This window comes from Oryctolagus cuniculus, chromosome 5 (assembly GCF_964237555.1).
Source record: "Oryctolagus cuniculus chromosome 5, mOryCun1.1, whole genome shotgun sequence".
Classification (NCBI taxonomy): Eukaryota; Metazoa; Chordata; class Mammalia; order Lagomorpha; family Leporidae; genus Oryctolagus; species Oryctolagus cuniculus.
The window spans coordinates 157,607,856-157,632,587 of record NC_091436.1 but is presented as its reverse complement, the minus strand read 5'-3'; the positions used below and the strand labels follow the sequence as shown (position 1 = coordinate 157,632,587).

General features: G+C 47.6%; 1 protein-coding gene across 15 annotated transcripts in view; it reads left to right on the top strand.

The window, feature by feature from the left end:
• PHACTR1 (phosphatase and actin regulator 1) overlaps positions 1 to 24,732 on the top strand; it is a 582,572-nt gene that overhangs the window by 274,620 nt on the left and 283,220 nt on the right. The window contains exons 1-2 of one of the 15 annotated variants that reach the window (XM_070074396.1): positions 1,933 to 17,137; positions 17,548 to 17,612. The exons of 8 other annotated variants lie outside the window; for them this stretch is intronic. Coding sequence is in view for 3 of the 7 variants with exons in the window: in XM_051855842.2 (XP_051711802.2) it covers positions 17,360 to 17,612 (253 nt within the window). In the remaining 4 variants the exon portion in view is untranslated. Of the gene's footprint in view, positions 1 to 1,932; positions 17,138 to 17,202; positions 17,613 to 24,732 lie in introns of those variants that run through there. 6 more of the 15 variants (XM_070074398.1, XM_051855847.2, XM_070074400.1 and 3 more) reach the window with 6 other exon arrangements.

Sequence of the window (24,732 nt, the reverse complement as noted above, 5' to 3'; positions counted from 1 at the left end):
TGCTGTGCCACAACACCAGCCCCAACATGCATTAATCTTACAATACAATATTGAATTAAATGTGTTGCATAATATTTAAAATGTTATCTCTTGTTTGAACCTCACAAAGCAATATTGTGCAATGCTTGCAAATGCATATACACACACATGATAAAAACACAGAAATATAGACAGCTCCTCAACATCAACTTCAGAGTAGTAATAGCCTCCAGGAAAGGGAGTGGGGAAAGACAACCAGAGGTCTTTTGCTATATCTGTAATTTGTATTCCTTTATGTTCTTTGTAAAGCACTAAAATAGCTAGTATACAGTGCTGATGTATTCAGTGTTTATTTGTTTTTTAAAATGTATTTTAAAGGCCAAATGGCATGGCCAGCACCGCGGCTCACTAGGCTAATCCTCCGCCTGTGGCACAAGCACCCGGGATTCTAGTCCTGGTCGGGGCGCTGGATTCTGTCCCGCTTGCTCCTCTTCCAGTCCAGCTCTCTGCTGTGGCCCGGGAAGGCAGTGGAGGATGGCCCAAGTGCTTGGGCCCTGCACCCATGTGGGAGACCAGAAGGAAGCACCTGGCTCCTGGCTTTGGATCGGCACAGCGCACCAGTTGTAGTGGTCATTTTGGGGGTGAACCAACGGAAAAGGAAGACCTTTCTCTCTGTCTCTCTCTCACTGTCTAACTCTGCCTGTCAAAGAAGAAAGGAAGGAAGGAAGGAAGGAAGAAAGGAAGGAAGGAAGGAAGGAAGGAAGGAAGGAAGGAAGGAGGGAGGGAGGGAGGGAGGGAGGGAGAGAGGGAGGGAGAGAGGGAGGAGGGAGAAGGGGGAGGGAGGGGAGAGGAAAGGTCAAATGGCAGAGAGAGAGGACGGAGATGGATCTTCCGTCTTCTGGTTTATTCTACAAGAGCCAGGCCTAGGCCAGGCTGAAGCTAGCAGCCTGGAACTCCATCCAGTTCTCCCACATGGTGGCAGGAATCTATGTTCTTGAGCCGTAATCCATTACCTCCCAGGATGCACCGATCAGAAGCTGGATTGGAAATGCAAGAGCCAAGACTCAAACCTGCATTCCAGTATGGGATGTGGGTGTCCCAAGTGGGACTTAACCCACTGCACCACAATGCATGCCACAGTCCCTTCATAATAAGTCATGCACACATGGTATTATTATATTCTCTGTCTTTTTTACCTTTCAAATATGTCATGAAGAAAACTTCAATATTTAGAATGTTGCAATAAATGCTCAATTAGCAGTAGGTCCCCAGGTGGCTCAAGGACAGAGCAGGTAACTCTTACTCAAGGTAAGGAGTCTTTGGTGCACTCAGCGTGGTAGAAGACTCCTTTGGTACACTCAGCGTGGTAGAAGGAAGGAGAAGGCAGCTTCCTGGGGAGAGGAGGAAATAGCATGCATGAAGCCTGGACGAGCGTGGTGTCGCTGGGGAGCTGTGAGGCAGGTGCGGCAGCCATAGGAGGTACAAGGATGGAGGAAGATCAACCTAAAGGGAAGATCAGCCCCGTCTGTCTGTAGGTCAAGACTTGGTTTCTTTGCAAAGTGAAATGCCTGCCGGTGCTTCTTTGCAAAGTGAAATGCCTGCCGGTGCCGTGGCTTACTAGGCTAATCGTCCGCCTGTGGTGCCAGCACCCCGGGTTCTAGTCCCGGTCGGGGTGCTGGATTCTGTTCCGGTTGCCCCTCTTCCAGTCCAGCTCTCTGCTGTGGCCCAGGAGTGCAGTGGAGGGTGGGCCCTGCACCCGCATGGGAGACCAGGGGGAGCACCTGGCTCCTGGTTTTGGATCAGTGCGGTGCACTGGCCGCAGCGCACCAGCTGCAGCAGCCATTGGGGAGTGAACCAATGGTAAAGGAAGACCTTTCTCTCTCTCTCACTGTCTACTCTGCCTGTCAAAAAAAAAAAAAAAAAAAAAAAAAAAGTGAGATGCCCGCTGCAAGCTCCCACTTACATCTAGAGTGTCGCTTTCCATGGCCGACACATCAGTTCTTTATGCCTCTTGCCTTCTCAGGATGTCCTTCAGGAGTTACAATTTAAGCTGTGGTGGAGTCAGAGAGTTGTAGTTTTGGGAGGCATTAGTGATCACCTGTTAGTTCATAGTTCAGACTCCTCATTTTGTCAACCAAAGCATTGGACACTTTGAGGGTGTGCCCCTCTGAAGGTTTTTCATCTTTGTGACTCAAGCTGGCTCTCTGGGAGACTGGATTCCTGGGGAAGGTTTATGAAAGAGTCGAGGGAAAGAATGTGTCAGGGGAAGTTGTTTATTGGTAGAAAATTTTACAGATAGGTGCTTATTAAATCATAAAGAACGCTGATGGGTTTTTTAAAAAGCAGTTTCAATTTAACTGAGAGGGAGAGAGACAGAGAGCTTCCATCTGCTAGTTCATTTCCCAAATGCCCACAACAGCTGGGGCTGGGCCAAACCACAGCTGGGAGCCGGAAACTCAGTCCAGGTACCTATGGGCAGGCGAGGACCCGGTTACTTGAACCATCACTGTCATTTCCCTGGTCTACAATATCAGGAAGCTGGAGTCCAGAGCTGGGACCTGAACCCAGGTCCTCCATTGTGGACACAATGCCTTAATCCCTAGGCCAAATACCTGCTCCCACTGATAGATGTTCAATTATGAAAATTAATAATAAAAGAAGTTGTCTCTGAAATTCATTTTCTGAAAAAGGAAGTGGGGTGCTATCTCACCCTATACCCAACTTTGGATACTTTTCATCATAAATTAGAGAAAAATCAGAGAGAATTAATAAGGCTTGGTGCTGTACGTGGAAGATGAAGGAGGGATCGTAGATTGTGCACGAGGACTCAAGCCCATGTGGTTGGGAGGAAAGAGTGGCCTTGGAAGGAGAATGGTTTGCACAAGAGAGGATGACAGTGGTTGGGCGTGGAGTGTTGAAGGTCAGAACATGACACTCCAAACCACCACCTCCTGCGGTAGCTGGTAAACATCACCACGTCTTCCTCAGGGCTTCTCTGCAATGTTCCGAAATACAGTTCTTCCCACAAGAGGTTCGTCTCGCTTCCTGATTCAACTCTACCTCTCAGCAGAAACTTGGTAGCCTAGAAAGGGGAATCCACTCAAGAGTGTCCCCCATTCTGGGGCAGGACTCTTGTGTTTCTAGTCTTCTTTCCTCCATCTCACTTTGGTTTGAAACCTTTCTCAACATCTTGCTTGAACAGGTAGATTAGAATGTCCGTGAAGAGTTCTTCTCATCTGTAAGACGGCCGTTGCTGGAGATGGCAAGTAGGTGACATTCACAGATGATCAGCTCAGACAGTCTGTGTAGTCACTTCAATCTGGATTCAAACTGGTCTGGATGTTTTTAAAGGTGCACTTATTTGGGGCTGGCATTGTGGTGTAGCAGGGAAAGCCACTGTCTGCAATGCCACCTTCCTATATAGGCACCAGTTCCAGTCTTGCTTGCTCCACTTCTAATCCAGCTTCCTGATAATGCGCCTGGGAAAACAACTGAGGATGGCCCAAGTGTTTGGATCCCTGCCACCCACTTGGGAGAACTGGAAGAAGCTTCTGGCTCCTGGCTTTGGCCGGGCCCAGCCCTAGCTGTGGCGGCCATCTGCAGAGTGAACCAGTGGCTGGAAGATTTCTCTTTCTCTCTGTGTCTCTCCCTCTCTCTCTGTAACTCTGACTTTCAAAAAATAAAATATATAAAAAAAGAAATACATACTTATTTATTTGAAAGGCAGAGTGTCAGAGAGGGAGAGGAAGAGAGAGAGAGAGATCTTACATCTGCTGGTTCACTTTACAAATGCTGCAACGACCAATGAATGATAGGCCAGGTTGAAGCCAGGACCCTGGAACTCCATCTGGGTCTCCAACAAGAATGACAGGACCCCCAAGTACTCAGGCCATCTTCCACTGCTTTCCCAGAAACATTAGCAGGAAGCTGAATTGGAAGCTGAGCAGCCAAGACTCAAACCGGCACTTGGATATGAGATGCCAGCATAGTAAGCAGTGGCTTAACCTGCTGCACCACAATGCCAGCCCTGCTAGTCTGTATTTGAAGATGAAGATTTTATTGACTCATTTATTCATGACTGCAGTGGTTACCGATCTAAACAGTTCTGGGAAGTCTCCTCAGGGTATCAAACCTACACTGATATTTACAGTTAGCACCAGACTATAAATTATAAGTAAGGACCCCTTCCTTCCTGGGTGATCCTGCTTGTCCTTTATCCCACTTGAAGCTCAGGTCACACTGGAGAGCACAGAGCACACTGCTACCTCTCTGCACCCAAGGCAGCGTCGGGTAAAGCAAAGGTGCCTGCGTGTTCCCTCAGCCGTCTGATTTCTTTCTTGACCTGGCAAAATGCCACCGTATACTACAAAGCATGGTGTAAATCCCACTGGTTTTTTTGGTTAGCAATTACAAACCTGTATTTACAGGAAAATGGCTCAACTCCTTTTTATTTTTTTATTAATACTCTATGCCACCTGGAAACATCTGTATCTCTCATTTTTTAGCACTTTAGTGAAACCAGAGGAAAACTCTAAGCACAAAGCAGTCCCTATGATTATCGTATGTCACCTGTATTACTCTCATGCATGGTGACATAAATGACAGAGCCTGTCTCTGTTGGATGAGTCACTTACGATGGAAGCAGTGTCAGCTACTGGTTGATCATGTGAAATGATCAAAAACCCAAGCTACATTTTTCCCAGTGCCTGCCATGGGAGTTCACTCTAAATGAATTTAATGATGGGTAATAGTTCCCAAACTGTGTATAAAATGTTCTAAACAACTCACAGTTGATGCCATACACACCATTTAAGGAAAATTAGCAGACCCTAATAGACAGACACACTAGTATGTCCTCTATGGGCTCATAAACATATAAGCAAGAGAGCTTCATGAGTGATGCTTAATGTCATACACGTGAATACCTGGGCCATATCTGAGGACTCTGCCTTTGGAAAATCAAATTCAGGCTTTTGAGCAATGTTTACTCCTCTCACTTGTAAGCAAACAGGAGTGTTTTATATACATATATATTTACATACACATATGTATGCATATATATTATATATATTTTAAACATTTATCTATTTATTTGAAAATCAGAGTTTCAGAGACAGAAGGAGAGACAGAAAGAGAGATCTTCCATCCGCTGGTTCACTCCCCATGTGTCTGCAACAGCCAGGGCTGGGCCAGGCTGAAGCCAGGAGCCAGGAGTTTCAACCAGGTCTCCCACATGGGTGGCAGGGGCCCAAGCACTCGGACCACTTCCTGCTGCTTTCCCAGCCCATGAGCAGGAAGCTGGATCGGCAGTGGAGCAGCCACTGGGATGCCGTCATTGCCGGCACAGTGGTTTTACCCGCTATGCTACAATGATGGCTCCAAATCTTTTCTTTGTTTTAAACATTTATTTATTTAGTTGAAAGGCAGAATTAGAGAGAGAGAGAGAAGAGAGAGAGAGAGAGAGAGAGAGAGAGAGAGAGAGAGATCTTCCATCAGCTGGCTTACTCCCCAAATGACCACAATGGCTGGACTTTGGCCAGCCTGAAGCCAGGGGCCTGGAACTCCATCCGGGCCTCCCATGTGGGTGGCGGGGCCCAAGTCCTCAGGTCATCTCCTGCGGCTTGTTGTGGGTGAGGTGAAATTGAGGTGAGGGTAGAGATGTGTAGGAGGTAGCTTGCAGGGCTTCTTTGCCTTTTATAAACTTGAGAAGCTCCAGGGGCATCAGTCTGGAGCCCACGGCTTGTCTTAGCATCAGGGCCTCCCCCCCGGTGAAGACAAGCAGCTAATTTTGCAATGGAATAGAGGGGCTGATAGAAAACGGACTTCATGTAGTTAATATTTTTACAAAACTCATTGTCAGCAGTTTCTAATCTTAGATATGATAAAGTATGAAGCCATGTTGATTTATTCTGTATGAATTCAGAATGCTGCTTTCGTTACTCTCATAATTCACACTTTCTTTATAGAATTGATCCTTTTCATTGAATAATTCTGTATTCTTTATCCATTTTTACCCAAAGATGGCATGCTGAAAATATTTTTAAAAATAAATGTCTTGCAAGGTTTTGGATGGAGAGAATATTCATTTCAGTACTTTTTGAAATATCTGTTTACTTCCAGTGCAAATAGGTTGATTTTCACAAATATAACAGGCGTGCTCTTCATCTTTAGGAAATTCTCCAGGAATTTTTTTTCTAGGTTGGCCTGGAAAGATATTTTGATGGTTGCGACAGCAAGTTTCTGGCCAATAGTGTGCTACAGTGGAGTGTGGATACATGCCTGACCTGCATTCCTTGCAGATCTGGGCTCTGCCATGTCTATGCAGTACAGTGTGTCATGCAATTTCATCTCTCTGGCTTCCTCCTGGGGAGGTGGTGGCCAGAATACCTCAAACCTTGGAGGAGTTATGACGATTAAATGGTAAAACTTTTTGTTAATGATATGAGCTCTACATGGAATATGCAATATTATATAACATTGAATTTTAATATGCATTTAATATACTTAAGCGTATTGTATAAATGAATACAGTTAATGTTTTCATAAAGAAATGCACAGCAGATTTCTCAAATACACTGGCCACAGGCTGAATAATGCATCCCTCTCTCTTTCCCTTCCCCTGACAATAACAATAGTCTGCTTTCATTTGCAAATTAATCGTTGTTATCCTGAATGAGTTTTTTGAGTATTGCACTCCCTGCTTTTGTACACAATACATGCTCTCTATTCAACAACACTCTAAGATAATCTCTCTTCAGACTCTTACCTTCTTAAAAAATAGTATTAAATTTATTTATGAGAGAGAGAGAGAGAGAATGCCCACATGTGCTGATTCTCTCCCCCAACGCCTACAATATCCAGAACTGGTCTGGGGCTGGGCCAGGCTAAAGGTGGGAGCCGGGAACTTGATCCCGATCTTCCAGGTGGGTGGCAGGGACCCAATTCCCAGAGCCAACACTGCTGCCTTCCAGGGTCTGCTTTAGTAGGAACCTGCAGTCAGGAGTGGAACCAGCCCTGGAATCCAGGTATGCAGTCAGGGACTCGAGCATCCTAACCAGTAGGCAACATGCCTGCCCCTCTTAGTTTTTACCCTGCAATTGCTATAGACAATATCCCTTCCACATGTGTAAGATGATGATAAACCATTGTTGTAATACTTTGTGTTGATATAATATGTATCACAGAGGAACCAGCTCGATGGAAATAAAACAGAGGAAAATAAATATGATTCCCCTTCAGCATGGCTTCTATGCTGTAAAAGCTTGTTTTGGGCGCGCAGCAGATCACAGGATCCTGAGTGCTGGCAAGAGACTACAAGCTGGCTTGTTAGAAGCAGGGCTGTGCCTTTGATTGTTCACTTCACAAGTCTTAGCGCAGTTTCATGTTTTCCTCCGTGAATTAGAAGATCTCGTTTTCCCTTGAAGAGATCATTTGCATGGTTTACTTTTATGCACCTGCAGTCCCCATTTAAAATCTCCCCGCAGCTAGCTGCCCACACACACAGCAGTCAGGTTTCCTGGATAACTAATGTTCTCACACTTGGAAAAAAAGGGGCCAGTGTGTGTTTCTTGCCAATGGTACATTAGCCTATTACCTTCATGTTCACCTGCTAGGTGCAAACAATTGTGATTCTGTCCCAGTGGCCAATTATCATTAGCTGACCGGGAGCTTTTGTTAGGCAGCCCTGAGGGGCTGGCCGGTTGCAGACAGGGTCCAGGAGCATACCATGGGTGAGGATAACAAGTGCAGCCTGTTTTACAAATTGAAAGGGCAGGAATCTGCCAATATGGATGATAGATAGGAACCTGGGCGGCCTATTTTTATCCCTGTTCTCTTTACCACCAGCGGCTCTGCTCTGCGTGGCAGCCAAGGTTTCTGTGTCCTGCGCCTGTAGTCAGATAACCTTTCTCGCTTGTGCTTTATGAGGCCATATGCTTCTGTCCTAAAATAGAGCTGAGGGTCCTCTGAAAAGAAAAGCTCCCTGCGTGCCCGTGGGATGTCTGCAGGAGGAAAGGTGCTTGGCCCTGCAACATATTTCAGTTCGGATTTCTACTTGGCAAAATGCTAATTTGCGTAACCCAGGGAATTTGTTTAACCTCATTGAGCTGCTGCTTCCCGCTGTGTACAATGGAAATCATCGTTCCATCTGCTGGTGTTGGTGCTGAGTGAATAAGGTCACACGCATGTCTGTCATTGCCGCATTCGGCTTGCTGGGCTCCATCATACCACTGTCAAGTCAGTGCCAAAATTCCAGTAACTGGAAACAGTCCTACTACATGACCAGGGTGGGTCAGCGGGTAGGCTTGGCTCCTCTCTGCCTTACTCCAGAACCCACATGGAAGCAGCAGCCACTGCCTTGAACTTGAGCTCATCACTCCTAGGTCAGAACTGGTCACCTGGTCCAACCACCTACAAGGGATCTGGTTGTATGAACTGCAGCTCTGTTAGGTACCTGGAGACCCTGCATCAGAAATATTTGGGGGACAACGTTAATGTCTATGATATGTCTTTTACATAAGTAAGACTATTTGATGGTTCTCTGAACTTTGATTTTCTCATTCAACAATATATTATGAAAATCTGACCAAGTCAACTTGCTTAGACCTAAGTCATTGTTTTTAGTGTCATTGTGGTATAAATATCACATAAAAATCATATAATCATATAAAATCATAAAATCATATAAAAATCACATTGTGGTATAAAATTTACGTAGTCACTTCTTTATTGGTAGACTTCCTGTTTAATTTATTACCTTGCAATATAAATATACTTACTAACACCTTTTTGTTCTGGTGCTTTTATTTCCATAGGATAAATATCTAGAAGTATCTAAATCTGTGAGAAAGAAGCCTGGTTCTCAAAGAAAACATAAGGCTATGTTTAAATGACTATGAATCTTATTTAAATGGAGTTTATAATTTGGAGCAAAATATAAAGAAATGAATGTCTTAGAACTACCAGAATTCTCACTAATCTCTGACAATTCTCAACCTCTACCTAACCTATCCTCTACTGCGGGGCTTCAAAAAGTTCAAAAAATATGGAAATGCTACAAACTTTTAAACATTTGAAAGTGGAGGGAGACAGAGAGAGAGAAACAGAGATACTACCCCTGGTTTACTCTCCAGATGCCCATAATGGCCGGGGTGACTGACGCCAGGAGCCAGGGACTCAGTCCAGGTCTCTGAGGTGAGTGCCAGGAACCCAGCTACTTGAGCTGTCACGTGCTGCCTCCCATGGAGTGCGTGAGCAGGAAGCTGGAATCAGGAACTGGAACCAGGAGTCCAGCCCATCCTGTGTGGGACGTGACCATCTAACTTGCATCTTAATTGCTCGTAGTAGCTTCCTATTCCAGTTTTCTGTGAATTTTTGGAAGTGCCTTCCTTTTTCCCCAGGCATGAGCAGCACTACCCGACCTCAAAGTTTTTGAAAAAGAAAAACTCATTTTTTTAAATGTTGTTTATTTTCATCCACTTGAAAGGCAGAGCAAGAGAGAGAGAGAGACACTTTCCGTCTGCTGTTTCACTCCCCAGATGCCTTCGACAGGCAGGCCAAAGCCAGGAGCCTGGATCTACTTCCAGGTCTCCCATACGGGTGAGAGGGGCTCAAGCGCTTGGGCCATCATCTGCTGCCTCCCAGGATGCAGTAGCAGGAAGATGGATCAGAAGTGGAACAGGCCGGCGCCGCGGCTCACTAGGCTAATCCTCCGCCTTGCGGCGCCAGCACACTGGGTTCTAGTCCCAGTCAGGGTGCTGGATTCTGTCCCGGTTGCCCGCCTTCCAGGCCAGCTCTCTGCTGTGGCCAGGGAGTGCAGTGGAGGATGGCCCAAGTACTTGGGCCCTGCACCCCATGGGAGACCAGGAGAAGTACCTGGCTCCTGCCATCGGATCAGCGCGGTGCCCCGACTGGGGTGGCCATTGGAGGATGAACCAACGGCAAAGGAAGACCTTTCTCTCTGTCTCTCTCTCTCACTGTCCACTCTGCCTGTCAAAAAAAAAAAAAAAAAAAAAAAAAAAGAAGAAGAAGTGGAACAGCCGGGACTCAAACCAGCTCTCTGATGTTGGATATTATCAGATCTGTTATCAGATGTCAGGTTGGATATTAACCTATTAACTGGCACATCTGAGCCCGTGGGCATCCCAGGCAGCAGCTTAACTTGCTTCACTACAAGGCCCACCCCGATCCCAAAACGTTTAAGACAGAATGAGATCCTTCCTCGGATATTAGCAATACAGGCTTTCCGGGCGCTTTATGTCACAAGACCTTAATTTCCCACTAGACCTGACCTTCTTCCTGTTGGAGTCACAAAAGCAGTAGTCATTCTGACAGCGCAGCCTGCTATGGAGAAAGCTGTTATAGACTTAAGGGCGAGACTGCTCCAGCCCTCTCCCTGTCCATGGCAGTGCAGAAAGATGGGACGCCTCCCAACATAATGCTACAACCAAGAGACAGCGGGAACCATACTCCAGTGCTTTTCCCTGGGTCACCTCTTTCTCCACCTGTGTCATCTCACTGCGTCCAATCTCCCCTTCTCATCCTGCGGCTCTCTGCTAAGTGGTTGCAGAATTATTTGCACACAACAATCCCTGAGTAAGCATAATCATCACAAGGCTGGAAGTAAAAATTGCTTTCTGTTCAAAATTTGGGGAACAATAACAACAACCAAAAAAAAAAAAAGTTCTTAGCTAAAAAAAAAAAAAAAAAAAAAAACAAAAAAGGACCAAAAAATGCTGCTCACACCATGTAGATGTCACAACTCTATTTTTAAGAACTGAAGTTCCAAAAGCAGAGACATGAAATTACTGGCACAAACCTGCTGTCCAGTAATGTCTCTTTCTGGATCCTACAAAAACAAACAAACAAACAAACAAAAAACCTGCCAGGTCGGATTAAGAAATAATAATAGAAAAGCTAAGTCCCAAAGAATTTAGCTAGAGGTTCCAAAACCCAATTTGAAGGAAAACACTGGGACAAGAAACCCTCGCTGGAAGAGAATACATTTTTGCCATTTGTGAGCATGATGGCACCTCCTGTGTCCTATCCAGGATGTAAGTCGTTCGTTGGTGCAGCGTATCCACCGCGCGCCACCACTCCCCGCCCTCTCAGTCCGCAGCTGATTGCCATGTTCTGCAGTGCTGGTGCTAGGACTCCCCTTATTTCACTTAGCAATGACCCCAGCGTGCAAGAGTAGTGGTGCTGGCAATTTGGGCATGCCAAAAAGAAGCAATAAAGTTCTTCCTTTAAGTGGAAAAATAAAAATTTTCCACTTGATAAAAGAATATGTTGAGGTTGTTAAGATCTGTGGTCAGAATAGAATAAAATACAAAGGGTTTGGAACTATGTGTGGTTTCAGGCACCCACGAGGAGTACTGGTATATAGTCCCTATAGGTGAGGTGGGATTACGATACTAAATATGAAAAACCCTGGGAGCTCTGTCCCCTATTCATGACAGTCTTCTCTCATTCTATTCTTTTTTAAAAAAATATTTTATTTATTTGAAAGATAGAGTTACAGAGAGAGGTAGAGGCGGAGAGAGAGGTCTTCCCATCCCACTGGTTCACTCCTGAGATGGCTACAATGGCCGGAGCTGCACCGATCCAAAGCCAGGAGCCAGGAGCTTCTTCGGGGTCTCCCACGTGGGTGCAAGGACCCAAGGACTTGGGCCATCCTCTACTGCTTTCCCAGGCCATGGCAGAGAGCTGGATTGGAAGTAGAACAGCCAGGACTAAAACTCGCGCCCATATGGGATGCCGGCACTTCAGGCCAGGGCATTAACCCACTGCGCCACAGCACCAGCCCCTCATTCTATTCTATGCTTCCATTTAGTGTCTGCAAAAATCAAAGGACAAAACCCAAAACACTCAGATACAACACAACACACACACACACACACACACACACACACAGAATAGCACAATTCTGTGTTCATGAACCAATGGGTAGCAATTTTTAATATTCTTAATTTGCACTTACATAAAATTAGTTTACAGTTCTAGTTACAACATACTGAATGTTTAGATCAAACCAGGAAGAATACAGATGTTATTTTAACAAATTTATTTAATTTTATTTGAAAGGCTGAGTCACTAAGAGAAAAAGAGAGAGAGAGAGAAAGGGGGTGAGGGTCCATCCACTGCTTCACTCCCCAGAGGCCACAATAGCCCAGCCTGGGCTAGGCTGAAGCCAGGAGCCCGGAACTCCATCTGAATCTCCTACTATGGTGGCAGGGGCCCAAGCACTCAGACCATCTTCCACTGCTTTTCCAGTGCATTAGCAGGGAGCTGGATCAGAAGCAGAGCAGCTGGGACTCCAAGTGGCCCTCTGGTGGGGAATGCAGGTGTTGCAGGCAGAGGCTAAATCGGCTACACCACACTGAGCCCAGATGTGGATCTTGTATTGGGAACAGAGCATACATTTGTTGTTTATAGAGTGTATGAGTTTCCTGTGGCTGGTGCAGCAAGTCACCACAACGGGTATTTTCTCAGAAGTCCGAGTCGAAGGTGAGCCGCGATGCCTCCAGAGGATTGTTCTGTTCCTTGCCTTGCCCCAGCTTCTCAGACATTGGCATTCCTTGTGTCTACATCACTCTACTCTCCGTGTGCACTACACACCGTCTTCCCCTCTATCTGTGTCTCTCCCACGTGTGTCCTTTATAAGAACACTTGTCACTGATGTTGGGCCCCCAGATAATCTAGGATGATCTCCTTAGCTCGAGGTCCTTAACTTAATTACATCTGCAAAGACCCTGTTCTCAAATAAGGTCATGCTCTCATATTCTAGGGATTTGACGGGAAGATAGCTTTGGAATGGGGGTGGAAATCCAGTGAACCCACCTCAGAGAGGATGGGAACAAGAAAGGATACCCAGAGGCAAGCTGGAGTCTAAATCAAAGACCAAAAACTCTGAGGAAGGAAAATTGATTTTTTAAAAATCTGTTCTTATGTCAAATATGTGTGGTGATTTTTTTTTTAAACCCAAGCACAGTATCTGTGTGTTCTGCATCCCTGGATTTAGCCGATCACAGATCTGAATGTGTACAGACTTTTATCATTATCCCCTGCATACTGCAGAGTGATGACTGTTCATATTGTATTTACATGATCTGGGCTGTTAGAAGTCATCTAGAGAGGATTTGAAGTCCACGGGAGGATTTCCGTAGGAAGGGTGCAAGTGCTGTGCCACGCTGTGTGAGGGACTTGAGCGTCAGGGGACTTTGGTATCTGCGGGGGTTCAGGAGCCAATCCTTTGCTAATACTGAGAGGCGACTTCTAAAGAGGACTTCAATACATCCCTGGAACAGCGGGATTAAAAGAAACTTGTATTTTGGTGTCCCCAAGTTTGAAACCCATGCATATGGAGAGACTGTCTTCAAAACATTCATGGAAATGCATATCATGAAAAAGCTCTGCGTGGATTTCACTAAACTAATTCTATCTTTCCATGAACTTTTTGAAGAACCCTCACCTGCATTTTTGAATGGTTCCACTACGTCTCCCTGATGTCATGTTTTGTCTTTCTACTCTGACCTTTTGTAAGAGTTAAAGCACTTTATGAGACTTGCCAAATTTCTAGCCTTGGGCGTTTCCTTTATGCCTAGTACCTGTGGGACATTAGAAACAGCAAGAAGCGTGGGCTTGGCTGAGAGCAGAACAAAACCTCAGTCTGCAGGTGATCACACGCTGCTTCCTGCATCCAGACTTGGGGGGTTTCAAGGCCTGGGGTTGCCTGCACATCACCCTAATTGAGGAGAGCTCTGGGGAAGCCCAGTTTTCAGTGTCCCACCAGGCTAACGGTTTCCCTATCCTTGACCGTCTCCCACCTCTCCGTGAACACCCCTAGCCCATGAGCTTGCACTCGCCCCATGCTGCTGCTGCCGCCACCACCCTTTTGCCCTGGAGAACTCCCTCATTAGCTCCAGCTCTTGCACATCAATTCCCCTTGAATTTCCCTTGTACAGGGCTCTCTCTCAGATACTAAGTGCCTCTTTTTCCAGGGCTATTCCTTGTAACAAGCTTGCACACTTTCCAGCTCCCTGTGTCCTGTTATTCTTGCAAGTCCTTTCATTGAGTGCATCTTCTTTCCCAGGACATGGAAAGCTCCTCAAGATCAGAAGTCCTAGCGATTATTTACATTGGAGCCAACACACGTGTTCTTCTGCTAGACAGTGATGACCTTAACGGGCTGCTTCCTGGGTGGTGCTTCTCACCCCTCACAGATCGCCTGGAGCTCACGTTACATTGCACTTCCTGGGGCACAGCTTGCAATGTTGCATTCTCACAAGCTCAGAGAGCCCAGCTCTTCCTCTTCCGGTCCAGCTTCCTGCTAACACACATCCCCGGAGGTGGTCATGACGGCTCATGTCCCGGATTCCTGCCACCCAGGTGGGAGACCTGGATGGAGTTCTAGGCTCCTGCTTTTGGCCTGGCCCAGTCCCCAGCTGTTGTGGGCATTTGGGGAGTAGAACAGGAGAGGGAAGATATCTTGTATCTCTCTCTCTCTGCCTTCCAAATAAAAATAAAACTAAATTAAAAAATTTTAAAAACCAGCTCGTGGCATTGAGAGTATAAGGACATTAGAACAATAGGTATCAGAAGACTTCCCTGAGGTGGTGTTCAGGGTCACTCAGGGTACAGTGCAGGGTCAGGAGGCCCTGCTGTGTCCTTGGGCAGGTGGTACAGGAAGCAGCCAGATGTGGCCAGGACTAGGAGGAACTGCCCCAGGCATCCCTCTTCTCTCCTTTGTTGTTACAATAAGCGATAGTCCTTTGCAGCTTCTGGAACCTCAGCTACTCCATCCGGGCATTCAGCCTGAGACACTAAAATGCACGCGTCCTCTATGAGCAGCATGGTTTGCCAGATCTTTGCACGATAGTGGCAATGTCCTATTATCTGCCCTATCCTCTATCAGGGGGCCCCTACCCACAGATGGCAGTTGAGCCCCTGAGCTGTGGTTAGGCAACTGAAGCATTGAACTTGAATCTGAATTCACATTGTCACATGTGGCAAGTGGACGGCACGTGGGAAGGGCCATCAGAGGCTGCAAACTCAGGGAGGACAAGTGAGGAAGCTGGCTCACCAGTCAAGGGAACTAGTGCTCCGTGGTAAGGTGGAGGCCTTTTAGACACTTCACTTGAATAGAGTTCCCCCTCTTCCCTGTCACAGCCTTTGATATTTGAGCCTACAGTCGCTGCTGTGTCAGGGTTCGCTATGCTACCATCACCAAGCCGCTTGGCCAATTAACACAGAGACACGGAAAGCCCTTTGGTCTGGTTTAGTACTCAGAGAATGAATGAAAAACTGCTCTGGGCCCAGCTGTTTTCATAAGGCCAGATGGGGTTTAGGCAGATCACCTGTGTAGACCTGGGGACAGAGTAAGGTGGGAAAGGCATGCAATTTAAAAAAAATTTTCAGAAAAGATGGAATCCACTGCAAATATACAACCCCCTCTCCTCTTCTTTCAGAAGGGAGTTAAGAGGTGATTCAGTTTGGGGGAGAGGCTTGAAGACTAGAAAAAAAGAAAAGGACAAATGTTTGCCTGTAACCCAACGCAACACATCCCCCTGGTGCACACAAGCTGTCTGACCAAAGGGGCCTTTGTAGTTGCTAAGATAAGGTTTCCAATGAGCCGGGGACCCAGTGATGTGAGTCTGGTGCAAGCAGGTGCAGGGAGATTTACCTATAGCTGGCTGGCTAGTCATCCACTGGAGAAGCAAGACTAGTTCCAGGCCATGACAGGCACTAGGAGGGACCAGCTAGGGTCGAATGAAAGACAGTGAGCCTCCCACACCTGCATTGCACGTCAGTCCCTGACATCTCGCTCTGGGGCCAGTGACAGCAGCCAGGCACCCGACTTGCAATATGAACAATGAAACCCTGTGCTGATCTGCACAGAGCAGTTTGCAGATGAGGAGGGTGACTGGCAGAGTAGTAGAGCCGGAGTGACCCAAACACACTCTAACCCAGCGATGTAGTATCCCCTGGGCTTCGTGGACCCTTGCACCTGGGAGGTGAGCTGCACATGCAAGATTTGCCCCGCTGGAGGACACACCAGCCATGGCCTGCCTTTTGCGGAAGGGCCTGTCCCTGGGCACTGTGAAATTAGCTCTGGGGAAGTTCCTGGAAACAACTGGTGGGGATGAGGCTTTCTTTAAGTGGCATTTCTTTTGGTAGGCCAGGAAAGCGGCCAAGGGTTGTGACTCAGAGGGATGGGGTGAAGTGGGAAGAACACAGCACGGAGGCAGACATACCTGGCTATCCACACCTGTTTCTTAGCAAGATCACCTGGGAAACCTGTTAAAGCTGTGGATTCCTGGGCCCTGCCCTGGTTTCTAAAGCCGACTCTCAGGGCTTGCAGCTCTCCAGAGTTCCTGTTCTCTAAACAAGCATTTGGGGTGACTGTGTGACACGGGGACTTCCCCAACAGGTAAGGTAGGACTTGCGAACACCAGGGTGTCAGCATTGGGCTGTGAACAGCCAGCTGGTTAGATGTAGTGTGATTTAAGAAAGGAAAGAAGAAAACTGTAGAGAACAAATCAAGGCTCAATAACTTGTAGCTGTTATTCTGGGACCATTAGATTGGTCTTATCTAAGATCCTGCTCTCTCTTTGGAAAGATAGCTGTTTGCCTTGCTAAGCGGTATTCACTGTGCCAAGACTCCTGGAGAATATTCAGCCAAATTCACAGGGATCCCAAAGTTGCAAGTTGCTGTCACTGAGTATTGAAAAAAAAAATCAGTTCTTTTTTTTTTTAAGGTGGATGTTAAGGGCCCCGGGGTAAGGTCCCCTTCAGGTCGGGGGCGGGCGGCGGTGAGATCGCTGAAGATGTTAACAGGTTGTCTGCTCCAGCCAAAGTCGGGGTTTGGGGCTGGGCACACCCGAGAAGGGCCATTTGTTCTGGCCCGGGAGAGGCGCTTCCAGCCGGAGGGCTCCGAGCGCGGCCGCCTCCTGGGTGGCACATCTTGCTTTCATTTGGCAGCTTGCGGCTTGGAAAAGGGGGAGGGGGCTGGCGTTCTGCCCTGCAGCTCCGGAGCGAAGGTAGCTGCAAACCCCGCAGGCTCTACCCTGCTGGTGCTGACACCGACGGAGGGTGGGGCTGCCGGAGGAGAGGATGCGCACGTGAGCCCCTGAGACAGAGAGGTGGGCGTGCAGCAGCTCAGGTAGGACTCGGCCGCCGGCCTGGGCACTCGGATCGGCTCGGGCGAGGCCAGCTCGGCGAGGTCGAGACCCTTGGGCGCCCTCCCTGACCCGCCCCGCCGCCGCCGCGGCTTTCCTGCAGGGCGGCGGGGGCGGGGCGGGGGCATGCGGGGCGCGGCGCAGGGGCGCGAGTGGCAGCGCGCGGGGGCCGGCGCAGCGCCAGGCCCGGGGCGCCGGGGCTCCGGATGGCCGAGCCCACGCGCGCCGCGAAGCCCGGGCGCTTTGCGCTCCGCTCGCCGCGCTGCAGGGAGGGCGCGGTGCCAGGCGCGAGCGCCGAGAAACCCCCAAAGAGAGCTTTTTATTTGCCGAGGATGAAGCCCCCGAAGGAGCCCGCCCCCACCAACAACAACAGCGTGTCCTTTGTGATCCACAGTCAACTGGGCAAGGAGATAAAACACATTTGCAGCAATTGCAGTCGAGGCGAGGACGCCCGGGACGGTGAGTGCCGGGGGCCCGTCGGGGGAGGCGGCTCTGCCGGGCGCAGGGTTGGGGCCACCCCCGGAGTCTGCTCCCTGGAGAGCTGCGGGGACGCCCGCCGCCCAGAGCCAAACCCGGCTGGCAGCCGGATGCTCCCCAAAACCAGGGCTTCGAAGCAGTTAAGGAAGCAACTCCGCTGCTCCCAGCACCTCTCCGTGGAAGGTGGAGTTTCAGCGGATCAGCTTAAGGAAATGTTACACCTGCTGTCTCCTTCCGGGCGCCCCCTAGCCGTGCGATCTCCGTGCTCCATGGTGGGCATGGGATTTTGCCGGGCTGCGATCCAGGTGCGGGCTTGGTTCGCGAGGCTGCACTTTGGAGAGAGAGGCCGCTTGGCCTCGGCGGCGCCCAGCGCCCTGGAGACTTGTGGAGTTGTTCAGTAATGGTCTGCTTAGCCTGGAATACGGCGATTTCTGGCCCGCGCCTGGTCCCTTGGGAATGGTGCCTACTGGCCAGAGTCAGGGGAGGGGTCGCGCCGCCGCATCTTCCAGGCGAGTCCACGCGTCCTCCCCAGATCCGCCGTGCAGCGAATGGACCGTGGACGGTTGCCGGGGACGCCGAGCAGCGGCGGCCGAGAGCCGCGACAGCTGGCGTGGAGCGGGCAGAGCCTCTGCAGATGTGGGCGCGCAGGGGTGGCTGCGCCAGGTCGCGAGCCCCCGGGCGGTCCTCGCGGCGGACTCCCGAGGGCTCCTCAAGGTCGCGAAAAGTTTCAGGCAGCGGATTTCACGGGGAAAGCGTTCGCTGCCGGTGCGCCTGGAGCTCCTCTACTCGCTTGACGCATGCACCTGCTTGGGCAGGCAGATTTTCCTACCAACCAGGCAGGTTTCCTGGTTCCCTTAGGAAGAGCAGATGTTACTTGGGATCCCTCCCGATCCTTGTGGGCCTCTGAGATTCAGAGTAATGAAGTGACTGTGGCCGGGCTAATGCCTTTTGCTGCTAGCGCCATGATCCGTGGCTTTGATTAAACTGCAAGAGAGGCTGTTGCAGGACGCTTGAGGCGTCCGGGAGGAAGGTGCAAGTGACAGGCGCGCTGCCCCTGTTGGCCTAGGGGAGAATATTGGTTTCTGAGAAGCACACACTTAGCCACTTGTGTTTGATTCCAATGGGCACTGCATAAGCTAAGCACACCCAGACTAGGGACTAACGAGGTGGTACCAGACCAGACCACTCGCAAGGAGTGCCAGCTGCAAGCCGAAACGCTTATTCGATGTCTAGCGCTCTGTTGAGGGCTTTCCCTCCCAAATAGGCCGCTTCCGCAAGCAGCTAATATTTAGATAGCCAGCTCTAAATGTTGGTACCTAAAGAAATTTGCATGTCTACACTTGGGTGACTGCATATGTAATTATGAACTACATCACTGGTCAGCACGTGGTGTCTGCTCTCAGTGGAGACAGCCATGTTTTTTAACCCACACATATTTCCTCTTTAAAAAAAAAATTAATGTGGCCAGCGCCACGGCTCACTAGGCTAATCCTCCACCTTGCGGTGCCGGCACACCCGGTTCTAGTCCCAGTCGGGGCGCCGGATTCTGTCCCGGTTGCCCCCCTTCCAGGCCAGCTCTCTGCTGTGGCCAGGGAGTACAGTGGAGGATGGCCCAGGTGCTTGGGCCCTGCACCCCATGGGAGACCAGGATAAGTACCTGGCTCCTGCCATCGGATCAGCGCGGTGCGCCGGCCACAACGCGGCGGCCATTGGAGGATGAACCAACGGCAAAGGAAGACCTTTCTCTCTGTCTCTCTCTCTCACTGTCCACTCTGCCTGTCAAAAAAAAAAATTAATGCATTTGAAAGGCAGAGTTAGAAAGAGAAAGAGAGAGGGAGACAGAGAAAGAGAGATGGCAGCAAAGGCCGGAGCTGGGCCCCGCTGAAGATGGGTGAGTGGAGCTCTATTTGCATTTCCCACGTGGGTGGCAGGGCCCAAGCACTTGGGCCATCTTCTGCTGCTTTCCCAGGCACTTTATCAGGGAGCCGAGTGCGAAATGGAGCAGGCGGGACTGTCCACGAGGTGGCTTAACCCGCTGCACCATCACAACGGCCCCACTCATTTTCTCTTGAAACGTGTGTCATCTCTACAGTCTCTAATCTTCGGACAGTCCCACGGAGCTCTGTATGGATGCGTGCGCATGGCTCACTTAGCAGTATTTCCCCTCGAAGGATTCTCACACACAGGTACTTCAGGAAATGCACTGAAGATGAAATTGAGACAGTTTTGTTCTGGTGCAAAAATTTTTGAAATACCTGCCTAATATGCATGTTCTACAAACTTTTTGAAAACCCCTTGAACAGGGGAGACGTTTGTAGTACTTAATTTTTGCCTAGCTCCACATGGCTCTCCCTGCCTAGGCAAAGTGGTGTGTACTCATCGGCTGCCTGAAATACAGTAGGGTCAGTTTGACCTTTCTTCTTTTGTTGTTGAACCCTAATGCAGCACTACCTACTGTCAAAGGAAAGGAAATTCAAATAAATTCTACTTTTTGTGGGGATTAACCTCCACGATCATTTGTCCTGAGTGGAAGATTTGTGAGATAAGTACTTTAGTAGCTGTTTGCAGTTGGAGTCATATTTTCTGTGTGCCAGCTGCTTTAAAGGACGTCTGTGGTCCAGAGCACAGTGATGCAAACAGGTGAAGATATTCTTTTAAAAATTTTTTTTATCTGAGATGCAGAGACAGAGAGCAAAATAGCCCATCTGCTGATGCACTTCCCAAGATGTCTGCCATAGCCACAGTTGGGCCAGGTCAGAGCCAGAAGCCAAGAACTCCATCTGGGACCCAAGTTCTTAAACCGTCACCTGAAGCCTCCCAGGTACACATTAACAGGAAATTGGAATAGGGTGGAGCAAGAGCTGAAACCCAGGCACTCCCTTATAGGGTGCGGCATCTCAGCTGCTACACCAGTGCCCACCCTGGGAGTGTGTCCTATGGCAGCACACACCTGTGTCGTGTCCAGGACCACAGATCTGTCCAGTCCCTTGTTCAGTACATCAGAAGTCATTTAGCATCAAATGTAGAAAATTATGGTCATTGGGAAAGCCCTCACTTGAAATTTTACACAAGTACTGCACACTGAGTTTCTCACATACTTGTCTTCACAAGGCGGTTATTTAAAACATTTTCACAATTTTCCATGAAAGAACATCTATAACTGAAAGTATTCCGCTGTTATAGAATAAGCTTTAAAAGAAAGAATCCTGACTAGTGGAGCAGTACTAAATGGTGAAATTACATTTTAGCAATTATCTTTTAACTTGATTTTTTGTTCAAGTTCTTGCTTCTGTTAATTACTATTAAGGATGCCTTGCTGACCTTTATTTTTAATTATTTATTTGAAGGGCAGAGTGATGGAGAGGGAGAGAGAGTGAGGGAAAGAGGAGTCTTCCTTCTTCTAGCTCACTCCCCAAATGCCTACAACAGCCAGGGCTAAGCCAGGCTGAAGCCAGGAGCCAGAAACTCTAATCAGGTCTCCCATATGGGGAGCGGGAACCAAAGTATATCCAATACTTTGGCCAGTATTCATTGCTGCAAGGCGTATTAGCAGAAAATGGATCAGAAGTACAGAGAAACTGGACTGGAACCAGAACTTTAATATGGGAGGTGAACATCCCAACTGGTGGCTTAACCCACTGTACCGCAGCACCTGCTGTGGCCTTACTTTAGGTAACTGTAAAGAACTGTAGAATGCAACTCACCATTCATTAATGGCTAAAATAGCTTGTGTGTCCTTCCAACTTTTCTGCTCTGGTTCAGTACTGAAGCCATCTTCAGACATGGAAGCAGGTTTATATACCACTTCAGTGCTGAAGGCCCTGGAGCAAAAATTCAAGTCCTTGACCAAGGTGCCCCCTCTGTGTCACTAAGTTGACTTTTTTTTTTATGGCATCCATCCCTGTCACCTACACTGACTGCTGAGAATTAGAACTTGTGTATGTTCGTATTTCTCCGTGTGTATGTGTTGTACAAGGGTGTTTTTAAAAGTTCGTGGAAGGGGCCAGGCCAGTTTTATGGCACATCAGGTCAAGCTGTTATTTAAGATGGTTGCATCCCATATCAGAGTGCAGGTTTAATTCCTGGCTACTGGATAATTCCGGTCAGACTTCCTGCTGATGTACCCGGGGATGCAATGGAAGATGGCCCAAGCACTTCGGTTCCTTACATCCACATAGAACTGGATGGAGTTCAGGTTCCTGGCTCTGGCCTAGCCCGGCCCCAGCCATTGTAGCCATTTGGGGAGTGAACCACTGGAGGAAGATTTCTCTCCTGCTTTCTTTCTGTAATTCTGCCTGTCAAATATTTTTGAGTTCATTGAAAAATGAAATTGAAAGATTATTTTGGTATAAAAATTCTGAAATCCATGTAAGTTTTCTCATAGTATGATTTTCCATGACATTTTAAGACTCTTTGTATGCCAGAATTTTCTAGATTTCTAAACTTTTAATTACATTTATCATGTCCCTTAGTATACATATGCTGTCTTAATAAGCTAGGTTTATTAAGGACAAAAGTTAAAGGGAACTGTAGAATTTCCTGGTATATTTAATTTTTCCCCCTACATTTACCATTTGATAGAGAGGCTGACCAGTAGGAATGATAGGAAAGAAATTTACTGCTAAATAGAAGAGAGTTATGGACATATAAAACTACAAGAGAGAGCTGAGTCATCACAAAACTGACATTGGACGTCAGCAGGAGAAAATGATTTAATTTGCAAATAAGGGTGAGTGTTTGGTGGGGACTCTGCCTGGGACACGTGCATCCCATGTTGGTGAGCCTGGGCTCACGTCCAGACTTTGAGTCCAGTTTCCTGCTAACGCACACCCTGGGTGGCGGCAGATGACGGCTTGAGTACTTGTGCCCCTGACACCCATAGGAGACCCAGAATGAGTTCCTGGCTCGGACCTGGCCTGGACATTTGGGGAATGAGCCAGTAGATGGAAGATCTCTTGCTGTCTGTATCTCTGTCTCTCTCTCTCTCTCTCCCAAAAGAAGAAAAAAAAATTATAAATGGTCAAAAATCAAGTTTAGGGAGAAATCTGTTCTGGAAAGCAACCATATCTCTGTATATAATTTCACACAAATTTTCTATTCTTATTTGAATTCCTTTCAGGTCTACTAAAGTATAACTTTAGGAACTATAGCATCATTAAGAAAAGTAATTTCAATAGAAATAAAGCATCTTTAACAATTTTTAGAATGATTTTGAAACTTCTCAGCCTTCTCTGTAATGACATTTAAAAAGTAATAAAATGGGAGATCCAGCAACAAGACATGCTGATTACATCTGCTAGTTGTGCTTTTCTGATGTGATTTATCAATATTTTAAGGCTGTCTTCATTTCACCAAACATAATTTCAACTCACATTCACATGTACCTTAACTAATCCATTGACAGGCTAGATGCATTTCTAAGTTGTATTTAGGAATTAGAAACCCTGAACATGTTTTCTAATGGATTCCAACCTTTGAGGTTGACAGTTTGTCATAACACTTATATTATGCTGGCTGTAGGGTTCATCCAGCAAGACGGATGCCTCATGAGTTTCTTTGGGTCACATCCCCTGCTTGCAGACAGAAGATTGAGGGGCATCAAGAGGCAGGAGATCCTCCAAGGTCAAACCACCATTTGGTGTTAGGGCTGCTAATAGAACTTGTCCTTGAACTGGGAACGCAATTTCCCACAGTGGTCAGGAGCTGGATCCTGGAACTTGCCTTCCTGCTTTCAAATAAGGGCTCCTCTCCTTGGTAGCTGGGTGGCCTTGGGATATTGCAATATTATTTACTGCCTGGAGTTGTGAAGATTAAATGAGATAATTGGTACAAAGCATTTAGCGTGGTGCCTGGCAGGAGAAAGTGCTTGAGAAAGATTAGCTGCGATTACTATCATCTGTGTGGTTACCGCCAAGTCCAATTTTGCCTTGGGATTTTCCTCCTGCTATGGTGCACTGCTTTGCTGCTCCTGTAATTAAACCCCTTGGGTCTGGTCCAGGATGAAAGCATCCACTTCTCCATATTTCACAGTTAAAACATACATTGCTAATAAGGCAAGCGAACTAAGGGAGAGACTGAGGGAAAATGCAGTGTCTTCAACACTGCACATGTTGTCAAGAGAATTTAAATAAACCTGACCCATATGTTCTAGGTAAAAGGACTCAAACACAGGGGCCAGCATTGTGGCACAGCAGATTGAGCTGTGACACTGGCCACCCATATGAATGCAAGTTAGAGCACCAGGTATTCTGTTTCTGATCCCCACTCCCTGCTAATGCACTTGAGAAAGCAATGGAAGATTGCCCAAGTAGTTGAGTCCTTGCCACCAATGTGGGAGATCAGGATGGATTTCTGGGTTCCTGACTTCTGCCTGGCCCAGCTCTGGCTGTTGCAGGCATTTGGAGAGTAAAACCAAATGGAATGGATGGAAGATTTCTCTCTCTGTATCTCTTGCTCTCTGTCACTCTGCTTTTCAAATAAATTTTTACAAATCAGTAAGATAGTAAAGGGAGATAAAAAATATATGCACATAAATTTTAAAAGTATCTGACAAAGAGTTGCTTTTTTGGAGGCAGAGTGTGGTGGGTCCTACCTTGATCAGGAGGAAGGTCCAAGAAAGACCCGTACGCTCTATAAAAGAGTTCTGATCACATCCACTAAGCATCAAATATGGCAAAGGGGTTTTCCAGCAGAGGTGGTGTGATCAAGTTACCCTTTTTAAAATAAAGATGATGAAAAACTGTATACGTCTCTAAAAGTAGGCAGAATAAATAATGAAGCCCCGTAGACTTGTCATCCAGGTTCTCATTCCTGTGCGAGTGTGGCGCAGACTTGAGTGTTTATGACGGTGTTGCTGGTGGTGCCTGGACAGGGACCCAGCTCCTCCGGCCACTCAGAGCTTGAGAAAGGCTGTTCAATGACTGAGCAGCAAATGTGCGAGCATTGAAATCCTGTGATTCTGTTACAGACTCAGATTGTGTTCAGTACACTTTCAAGCACTAGCAACTCAAACAATCCATCATGTTTTTAACGTAACTGAACTTATCTATAATTTTACTAGTAATTTCCCCTTCTCTAGTATCTTTCTGGCACTTAACATACA